General features: G+C 40.0%; 1 protein-coding gene across 1 annotated transcript; it reads left to right on the top strand.

Annotated features, from left to right (window-relative positions):
- Positions 1-228: 228 nt before the first annotated feature.
- Positions 229-10,186, top strand: OGFRL1 (opioid growth factor receptor like 1). The gene is made up of 7 exons (XM_030886741.2): positions 229-258; positions 1,313-1,399; positions 1,563-1,644; positions 4,833-4,911; positions 5,007-5,073; positions 5,180-5,325; positions 8,501-10,186. The coding sequence occupies exons 1-7, from the start codon at positions 229-231 to the stop codon at positions 9,159-9,161; spliced, it is 1,152 nt and encodes a 383-aa protein (XP_030742601.1). The 3' UTR covers positions 9,162-10,186.
- Positions 10,187-11,073: the final 887 nt, after the last annotated feature.

Genomic DNA, 11,073 nt, shown 5'->3' with positions numbered 1-11,073 from the left:
ATGGAGACACTAATAACTCCAGGTGTGTTACAAGAATCAGATGAAATAATATACAGCTAAGTGTTTGTTAAAAGGAAAGTGCTTTCTAAACAATGTAAGATGATGATTCATTTGGTTGTAGCTCGGGCTAAATAGATTCAGAAACTTGCTAGGCAGAGCTATTTTGAAACGTGTGGCAAAGACCAGAATTTAAGCTCTTTCTGCTTATGTAACATGACAGAGTAACTAATGTTCAGCAGCAGAGGATTTGGTGTTGAAGTAAGTATCTCTGTACTTGTAGTAATAGTGAGAATCACACCACTTCAAAAATGTGTGAAAATTGCTTAGAGGATGCCAGTCTGTCAACAGAGATTTGGGTGGGGGATGAGGAGAAAAGTATTTGGGGCTAAATCTCTTAATGAATATTCAAGTCCAAACGTTGTCCTCATTTTCTTCATCGTCTTCAGTCTCTACTGCCTCATATATTATATAATAGCACATCGAGTCAGAGAGTAACGCCAGTTATATTGGCTTGCATTTTACGTTTTAAAAATAACTTCTCTTAGATATTTTACATTTGCTGATTTGTGTTACATATTACTATCACTGATTATTCCTGCCTCGTGCCCTTCTTGTTAAAGCATTGTTGAGTGCAGAAAGTTATTTAGCTTGTTTAAAAAGTCTCCTTTTTCTTTCATAAGTATTCATTACCTGAATTCCAAGTACAGCTAAATGTTGCCAATTAAATGATATTTTTCTTTTGTAGAATTGATGCGGATTTTTAACACTTTAAAATAAGTGCATGAAGTATCCTGAATAAGGGTTTCCATACTTGTATAAACTAGGAGAATAAATATCTTCAAGGAAGTTTGAGTTCTATTTTTGATGTATGTTCAACCATACGGAGTCCTGGTGATGTAATAGTCACATCGGGCTGCTAACCACAAGGTCAGCAGTTCAAAACCACTAGCCTCTCCATGAAAGAAAGGGGACACTTTTTACTCCTGTGAAGAGTTACAGTCTTGGAAAGTCCTAGGGGCAGTTCTGCCTTGTCCCACAGGATAGCTATGAGCCAGAACTGACTCTATAACCTCTACCAGCTTTTTCTGAGAAATACAATTTTAAATTTAGTAACACTTCAGAACAAATGTTATTGGTTCAAATCAAGGTAATAGAATGCCAACAAATTTGTTAATAAGCATTAGTAAAGGGACATTTATAGACCTTTCCTATATCTGGACAGCTTGAATGATACTCATCCTAATTTTGCTCTGAAGATTTTCATTGAAATGACCTTGCTACAGCACATCAATAGTTTCACTTTTTATTTCAGGGTCGTGAGTCTACTGAAGCAACTGCCAAACCAAAAAGAAGTTTTTATGCGGCGAGAGACTTGTACAAATACCGGCACCAGTACCCAGTAAGAGTACTGCATGTCCTTCATTTTTCTTTCTAAAATGTAAAATATCTATCCTTTTTCTGTTTTCCCTATTTTATGGTGCCAATGAGCAAACATTCACGAAGGGTCCTTGTGCCTTTTCTCTATGTCCATGTGCTGGAGATTGATTTATTTTTTCCTTTAGCAGAACTTCAAAGATATCCGATATCAAAATGACTTGAGCAATCTTCGTTTTTATAAGAATAAAATTCCATTTAAGCCAGATGGTGAGTAATCTACTACCTTGGTTAAAAAAAAAAAGCAAACTTTAAATGATAATGTACACCTGGTTACCCGGTTATTCTTTGTTTGGACCATGGTTGGTACATTCTTAACTCACTTCTTGGTTGATTGGTTTTAGATCCTAGCATTGTGAGCAACCACGTGACAAATTCTGGAGGAATCGCTGTTGATTAGAACTAGCTTCACGTGGCATGTTTTCCATGGAGATTACCCCAAAATACTAGGGGCACCTTTTGCGAGAGGGAAAGCGATGTCTAGGCCCCTTCAATATTGGATTAAGGAACCTTGCTGTGGTGAAGTGGCCTGGAGAGTTGGTTCTTTGTTAGTGACCCCGTGCACAACAGAGAACACGCTCCTCAGCCTGTACCATCCGCACAGGTTTTGTTATGACTGCGCCCACTGCGTCAACCCATCTTCTTCAGGGGCTTCCTCTTTTCAGTGACATCATTAGAGGGCACGTTCAGCTCTCTTATTGAATGGTCAGGTAACTAGGATTTGTGGCTTAAATTACTATCGGTAATGGATCACTCATTGAGTTCTAGGGTTGGGTCTAGATTCCTAAGCCCAGTGTGACACACCCAAGAAGTATTTAGAAAGTGCTCGAAAGTGCAACCTAGGTTTAGAATGACCTTTCCTTGCTTATTTCGGAGTCAGGGGTGACAAAGCAACAGCAGACCTATCCCGTTGCCATCGCGGGGAAGGGAACTGCCCATAGAGTGCATTTCATCCAACTCTCCCAGGTGAATTTGCCTTCTCCTTTGTGAGTCTGCAGTGCACTTGCATGGGCTTTTCTAAGTCCATGGCTGCTGTGGTAATGTATATAGAAAGATCAAGTCTTTCGTCGAGGACCCAAGCTATGGTGGACCACCAAATTGCACCCAGCTTAAACTCGCAGATCCAGTTTCTACGTGTAGAGCTCCTGTGTGTTGCCATGCAGCCAGAGGTCCCTGGCTCTCAGCTCTCAGTGCAAAGGAGCCAAAGCCACACAAGGGAAATCAGCAGGTGAGGCTCATGGATCTCAAAGCTTTGGAAGTGGCAGGACCTTGCCTTCTCTGGTGAATGTCCTGGGGACAGAGACTTAAGGGCTGGCTGGAGTGTTGGGAGCAGGAGGAGCTCCCTGCACGGTGTCCTGAAACCTGTCTCAGGTGGCAGTACTGCCGTAAACTGAAATGACCAGGCATGTTTAATTACCTTTCTAGTGTCTCCAAAGTCCGATCTGATTTGGAGAAAAGTCTCTGGGTAAAGGTGCGCAGTTGTACTTAATAATAATAGTAGCTTGCTATGTGTTTTTGCTAATAGAAATAATACTAATAAAATCATCATTTTTAAGGGTTTGTGGTAAAGAAACCTAATAAATGTAATGATAAATTATTAACTGGATTCGGATTTGAAGTTTATAAACTTTAGCTAAAACAATGCCTTCCAGGATTAAAACTATGAAACTCGGATATGACAGTATTTTAAAAACTCAAGAGTTTTGTGTTTATACTTTTGAATTTATTTTGAGGTAGCAATTCAAAACAGCAAGTGAAGCAAAGCATTAAAACCTCAGGATTTGTTATCACAGAGTTTATTGTGAAATCTCATAATATTGGTGGGATGTCAGAAGCTTTAGTTAAAGGTACATAAAACATTATCCTAGTTCTTACTATCGATATTACAGCAGCTCCCATACTACCCTCGTCACTATATGCAATTCCATATACATAAGATTATAAGTAATCAAAGGTTTGCTATGGCATATTTTAGTTATTATTTAGGAAGAGACAGACAAAGTTAAACTATGGAGAGAAAAATCATTTCTATGGGTTGGTAAAGCCAACAGTGCGTTTCACCAGGGAATCCCTGAGTAACACCAACCGCTGGCATACTTGGCTGCCAACCAAAAGCTGGAGTTCATGTCTGCCTTCATCGGCCTCCGAAGAAAGACCTGATGATCTGCATCTCCAAATCAGCTATTGGAAAACTTTCTGGAGCACCGTTCTACTCTGACAACAGGAGGCTCCCACAAGCCACAATTCACTCCATCACAATCGATCAATTCTGCTGTGACTCCAAACCAACTTTTTTTATGAGATCAAGTGAAACTCCACTACAGATTGGTAATCACTGGAGAAAACCAGACCTCAATGCATTAGGATTAGAGAAATACAATACTGTTTTGTGTTTTAAATAAGATTGGCTAAATGGCCACCTAGTCACATAGTCCATTGTGCGGATCCGGATAGAGAAGGATTTTGTTATAATGAGCTCCTCAAGGGGAGGGATACAGTATGTTGATATGGTAAAAAGGGCACACTCGTGGGAGACAGACCCAGACTTTTAGATTTACTCTTTCACTGGGTACGACTTGGTGCCGGTCACATGATGCTCTCATTAGAATGGAGATAATTACACTGGTCTGGAGGGGCATGTGAGAACGAAGCTGGATGAGGGAGGTACCCTGTATATATAGTCGAGGTTCAACAGCCTGTTCTCCCCTGCACCCCCTCCTCCTCTTCCCTCTCCCTCATCCCTTCCTTTATTTCTCCCTGGAATACATTTCATTTTGATCGTATCCCGTATTTAAAGAGTTTCATGATCCTCATGTTGTGGGGACCCCCCAGCCATCAAATTAATTTCATTGCTACTTAATAACTGTAATTTTGCTACTGTTATGAATCGGGAGACCCCTGTGAAAGGGTCATTTGACCCCCAAAGGGGTTGCGACCCACAGGTTGAGTACCACTGCTCTAGAGCAAAAGTCAGCAAACTTTTTCTATATGGGGCCACAAAGTAAATATTTTTGGCTTTCTGGGCCATATATTCTCTGTCACAATAACTGTTCCACTCTTGTAGGAAAGCAACCATCGACAATGTATAAATGAACGTGCGCATTTGTGTTCTAATAAAACTTTTTGGACAAAAACAAGGATGGGTCAGAGTTTGCCAACCTTTGCTCTAGAGTAACACGGTCTAATAGGATTTTTCTGCAATTTGAGATACTAGTTTTTTAAATTATGCTTGTTACATAAGATATGTGGCATAAGATGTTTGTCTCTTCAAATCATTTTCTCCTTTGCTGTTATTAAATTTTTAGAAGTTTTAATATCAAGCTTAAGCCGTTGAAATCTTAAAATGCTTTCAAAATGTTTTACAAATCTGATTGATTGTGTGAATATTTATGATTTAGGTGTTTACATCGAAGAAGTTCTAAATAAGTGGAAAGGAGATTATGAAAAATTGGAGCACAACCACACTTACATTCAATGGTCAGTTACCTGCTATCCACTTTGAGCTACGTCCTGCTTAACCTTGATTGTTTTCCAGAAAACACTAACACATGTTTCATCTTTGAAAACAATAGGCTTTTCCCCCTGAGAGAACAAGGCTTGAATTTTTATGCAAAAGAACTAACTACATATGAAATTGAGGTAATACAGACTTATTTCATTGTATATGAGATGGCAAAATAAATATGCATCTTCATTCCCCTGCTAGCTACTTACTGAATCATTTCAATGGACCTTCCCCCATTAGGAATTCAAGAAGACAAAAGAAGCAATTAGAAGATTTCTCCTGGCTTATAAAATGATGTTAGAATTTTTTGGAATAAAACTGGTGGATAAGACTGGAAATGTGGCCCGGGCTGCTAACTGGCAGGAGAGGTTTCAGCATCTGAATGAGTAAGTCAAGCCCCAGCCGGGACTTTGGGGTCCTGGCAGGTGATTTCTTTCCTTGGTCACCGGCACCAGCACCTGTGGAACACAGTGCCAAATAGCAGATGGATGCAGGCGTTTGGGCTCAAAAGCAGTGGAATGTAAAGTCAAAAGCAGTGGAATGTAAAGTCAATGTTGCCCTCTGTTCTGCATTCTGAAAGAAAATAATAACACAAATGAAAGAGATTTCAAGTAGAAACACAGCTAGTCTGCTTCAAAACTTTTTCTTCCTGAAATCTCCTCAGTGCCCACAGCCAGTTGTGGCCTCTTTCCCTTTTTAAAAATGTAATCTCTGTTTGGGGCATTTGTGGTTATTCTTTCGTCTATCTCGTAAACTTCTTGAGGAGATGGTCCAGTGTTAACATCCTCAAGCACGGAGGCGTCTTAGATGAAAGCCGTGAATGAAGTCTTTGATGGGGAACGTCACTTTATAAGACTGAGATCTGTATGTCCATTTTACTCAAATGCAAAGAACATTAAAAATATCCTTTCTATTTAGGAAAACCACCAAAGCTCACTCTTGGCTAATAAATCCTCAAATCTGTGATAAAATTAATAAGATTATTTATTTGGAATTTATTTGATATATTCTTTTGCCTGGATATTCATAACTTTCATTTTACTTATAGCCAAAGTCTTTTTCATAATATGTATATATGTGTATATATATTTATATCAAACTGGTTTTTTCCCGTTTTTAATTATAGGGTTGAGTTGTAAGTACTGGACTATAAGCTAACCATTTTAAAGGACTTTTTAGCACGTTATAATTAGCTGAACTAACTGGGCAAGTATTAAGGGGAGGGAAAAAAAAACCTTCAAAACTACCCTAAGCAATTTCTCTTTATTGAAAACAATCCAAAGTTTTATGCATCAGCAAGCTAAGTTTTGTATGTGTGTGTCTCTCAAGAATGTTCACCTCGCTGTAGTAAAATGAATGTAGGTATTAATGCTTGAGCCTTCTTTTTACTTTCTTAGCCATGATCAGTATGATTTAAATGGTAGCTTGTACTAAAACAGATCATATGGGCATAAAGCTTTATGATCCTGACTAGAAGAAACATTAACCCGTAACTCTAGTGAACTTTGATTTATATAGAGCACTTAAAGCTGAAGTATATATGCCTGTGCTTAAGTAATGCAGGTAGCTATCTCTAGATAAAGTTTCTAAGCACTATTGTATCCAAGAAGCCCGTTGCCAGGTAGGATGGAAAAAGTCAAGGTAAATCTTGAGAGCGGATCTTTGCTTTTTATCATCTGGGCACTCACAACTGTTATATAGGGAACAGCCCTCTCCAACTCGATTTATTTGCCTGGATGAACAAGTCGTAGCTATAGTAAAAGTTTGTTGAATGAATACATGAGTGAACAAAGTAATAGTAGTCAGCTTAGAGCCTCTTTGGTTTTATTTTCAGCTCCACTGACTTATAGATGAAAACAGATCCCATTCTGCAGGGCTTAATTAGGGGTCTGCTGGCCGGAGTCAGGGAGTGGAGCCGGAGCTAGAGTTAGGTCCCTTCCTTTCTGTCACCCTCTGTCTTTGCTTCTCTTTCTCTGGGTGTTTCATACAGATCTTCGAACTAATAATTAACCGTCCTCTGCATTTGAATCTGCCAGAAAAAAACAAATAGTCTTTCTGGTTCTCTTGCCAAAAATCACACTCATTGACTAGATTTGAACAAACTGTAGGGAAGCATGAAAACTTCTCTTCCATTTTCTTTCTTCAGTTGAACTCCCTGTTGGTTTTCTTTAAATGTCATCACTTATCTGTTTTAATCTAGACCTCATCTTGAGAGTTTTTGCTTTTTAAAGAGCAGCCAGGAAACTCAATGTACATTATTTACAGTAGCCCAGGAGAGAAAAAATATTGAATTAAAGTAGAATGAAATAACCTTCAGTGACCCTGATTAAAAGAGGTGGAATATTTTCAGACATGAGAGTATATATTTATAGATCAGACACTGACGTGTTTCCAATTTTATTTGTAATCATTCTGGTTTACTGACCTATGTTTTACACTGTGAAGTCCCTTCTTTTATTTTATGGCTTCTTGGCTTTTGCCTTTCAGAGTTCTCACTTCACCTCCAAGCTTCGCAGCAACTGCACCCCTGTTTACTGGCCTGACCTCTATGAGAAGCCCAGCCGGCCCATCTCCGTCTGTCCTCCCCCTTTGCACTGCCTCCTCACTTCCATTCGCCCTTTTACCAGAAGATGTATTTCAAGCCGTACTAAAACCCTCGGTAGTTCTCTTCCACAGTTTTTGTCCACAACCTTGATCATCATTCTTCAAGCCCAAGTTTTTGTATCTTTTTGATGTTTGTAAATATTTTAAATTGGAGACTGTGCAGATTCTGCTTGATGTGCACCCAATTTTAACTTGACTTGTCGTCTGGGGTTGGATCTATAGAGTTGAACTTGCAAGTGAAGTGCATTTTTTGTTTTGTCCTCTGGTTCCTTTTTGAGATTAAAAAATATATATTTTCCCTTTCCATGCACCTCTTTCTCAGAGACATTAGAAACAGTTATTGCCCGAGTTGTGTTACTACATATTCAGAGTATACAATCTCCTTAGGACCCTAACAACTAATTTAATCCTGCTCTTTGTGCTATGACTGGTCTTCATCCAATCATGCACTGTTTCAGAAGGTTCTTGCCTCTTAACCACTAAAAAAACCCATAAAGACAAAGCTTTTTAAAATAGTGTTCAAGTGTTATATAATGCTGTATATATATGTATATATGAACATTATATATATAATGTTCAGTACTGTTTACAAGTGACAATATATTGGTGTTGTTGCAATAAATGGCCTACTAGATTATTCATCATCAGAGTACTAAATAAATAAACATCAGTAGGAAGAAATTTTACTGTGAACATTTCCCTAAGAGGCAGATTTAATGGACACTGGAAATACATATTGCATGTCGAGGTTTCACATAAATTGACATTAAATTTAGGCACAGCTCCTTTCTATTTTATTATACCTCTTGATGGTTTCTAATTTAGCGTAGGGAAAAAGTGATTGCCAGGCATATTGCTGTGGCCGGCACGTCTATAGAGACTCGTTTCCCGGTAGTATTCATGTCCTTGTTTTCCTTCACTGCGTTTTTGACTCTCATCTTCAATCCTCTCTTCTAGGTCCCAGCACAACTATTTAAGAATCACCCGTATTCTTAAAAGCCTTGGCGAGCTTGGATACGAAAGTTTCAAACCTCCTCTTGTCAAATTGATCCTTTACGAGGCACTGGTGGCGAACACGCTCCCCAATATTAGGCAGAGCGCGCTCGAGTACTTCGTGTATACGGTCAGAGACCGCGCCGAGAGGAGGAAGCTCCTGCGCTTCGCCCAGAAGCATTACACGCCCCCCGAGCATTTCATCTGGGGCCCCCCCAGGAAAGAGCTCTCCGAGGGGAGCAAAGGCCCCCCCACGCCCAGCCCTCCCGTGTCAGCTCCTAACAACCAAGGGTCTGTGCACAGAAAGCCCAAGGAGTCCAAAAATGCCCCCGCAGCTGCTCACATAAACAGCAAGGCCGAGGAAGACAAGAAAGGGACCCCGAAGGACGCTGGCGCGGAGCCCGGGAGGCTGGGGCCAGAGCCAGGCGAGGAGGCCGCCAGGCCGCGAAGCAGCAGCGAGAAGGACTGTCCGGGGGACCACCCCGATTCCCCACCCGAACAAACTGCGAGCAGTTCCACTGAGAGTGCACCCCCTTCTGAAAAAGCAGAAGGTGGTGAGGCTCCTAACCCAAACTCTGAAAATCCTGGAAACGCGAGTTCCCACGATGATGTACCACCGCAGTGAACTGTCCAGAAACCACAGACTCCTGTGGGTACGGGAGCAGGGGAAAGGCTGTCGGATTTTTTTCTAAAAAAAAAAAAGCGAGGTCGTATACCACAGTTTAGCCATTTTGTGATTTATGTTTTGTGATTTATATCGTAAGCATTTTGTTGTTGTCGTTGTCATGTCAGATGACCACGGATTTAAAGTTTGATATGAAGTTGGACGACACTATCCAATCAAGGATGCGTTCTGCAGGGACCAGAGGATGGGCGTTGTCCAATGTGACACTGGACGATTACTTTGAAGTTATTGTCAAGGGCTCTGAAAACAATCCTTTACACCAAGCAACTTCTCCTGGGAAGTTGCGCTCTAACTGGGGAAACGCAAAGAATGGTTTCATTTGTTGGCACAAATTTTATTCCTGATTTCCGAATTTCTAGTTTTGAAGTCAGATAATTCATTAGAGTCATTTGGATACTTTGATTCCCACACCACCATGTATTTGTTTTCAAGTCTACTAAAGTAAAATGGATGTTGGTGGGGAGCTCAGCCCACCCCTCATCCCACTGACTCGATCACTTTCCTCCCTGTGCAAGCTCGCGGGCTGCATTGTGTGATGGAGCACTTGCCTTTCTGACACGCTAGGATGCTACCCTCATGTCTAGTGTGCTAGTGGGCACCCGCACCCTCACAACTGACGTTTAAATGCAACTGTGGTGGACTTTCAGCGTCTGATGTCAAGATTTCGTTTAAAATGATAAAAATGCTTTTCTGTGTTATGTACTTAAACCAATTTTGAATCAAAAGTCCTTGAAAAGAATTACGTTTCCTATGGCTCTCTGTGCCACACACCTTGGGCTGCTTGACTCTGGATGCACATGGCTGGAGAATTAAATAACAAAGGAATCCTTCATTTTTCAAACCCATGCCCCTTGTATTGGCAACTGGGTAGTGGTCACTCAGATCATTAGTATCTCAGTATTATGTGGATTATGAGATTAGTAATAAGTTTAATGTACAGTTAATCCTTTTAAAATGCCATTTGATGCACCCATAAATTGTCAAACCTTAAAATAGAGAACAAATTTGAAATTCCATGTTTAGTTTTAATAAGCACTGACTGCTACTTAATAGCTGCTTTAAAATAAATAATTTTTCTTCTTCTTTTTTATTATTATAAGTAAATTGTTTCATTGGGGGCTCTTACAGCTCTGATAACAACCCATACAACAATTGTATCAAGCACATTTATATATCTGTTGCCTTCATCATTTTCAAAATATTTTCTTTCTGTTTGAGCCCTTAGTATCAGCTCCTCTTTTTTTCCCTCCCTCCCCCATCCTCCCACCCTCATGGACCCATGATAAATTATAAATGATTATTGTTTTCATATCTTACACCACCGGCTGTCTCCCTTTGTCCATATTATTGTTCATCTCCGGGGTGGGGGGGGGCGTTGTGCAGCATTGTGGTCGGTTTCCCCTTATCCCCCCACCTTCCCCCACCCTCATGGTATCGTTACTCCCATTGCTGTTCCTGAGGGTTTGTCTGTCCTGGATCCATGAACTCTGCTGCGGCTTTTGTTGTCACTCTTCGCTGTTATAAATTGCAAAACAACCAGAACTGCTTGGTGAAAATTTCAAAGCATACAGATAAATACAGCTAAGGCAATTAATAAATAAAACATTTTTACTTTGTTTCATTTTGAAAGGAATTGGCTTTTGTGTCTTCCTTAGGTTTTTTTTTCTTTCTTCTTCACTTTAGCCCCTATTATGTCCTATTTTGTGTCACATCATATCATCTTCTGTTGTCTGTAATGATTTATTTTCACACTGCCTTTCTATAAAGTAAACCCACTGATAAGCATGCCTTTAAAATACAAATCTATGGCTTTGAAGTTAATGTGAAACATCATAGTTTAGTAACTATTAAT

Source organism: Echinops telfairi, unplaced genomic scaffold (assembly GCF_000313985.2).
Source record: "Echinops telfairi isolate 266 unplaced genomic scaffold, ASM31398v2 ScPeMD7_3533;HRSCAF=4204_0, whole genome shotgun sequence".
Taxonomy (NCBI): domain Eukaryota; kingdom Metazoa; phylum Chordata; class Mammalia; order Afrosoricida; family Tenrecidae; genus Echinops; species Echinops telfairi.
This window is presented reverse-complemented; position numbering and strand designations above follow the sequence as displayed.

Bases quoted from the DNA above. Each gene is read 5' to 3' on its own strand.
- OGFRL1 (XM_030886741.2), top strand. From the start codon at position 229: ATGTTCAGCAGCAGAGGATTTGGTGTTGAA. The intron at 259-1,312 runs GTAAGTATCTCT...TTTTTATTTCAG, and splicing joins GCAGAGGATTTGGTGTTGAA to GGTCGTGAGTCTACTGAAGC. The intron at 5,074-5,179 runs GTAATACAGACT...TTCCCCCATTAG, and splicing joins TAACTACATATGAAATTGAG to GAATTCAAGAAGACAAAAGA.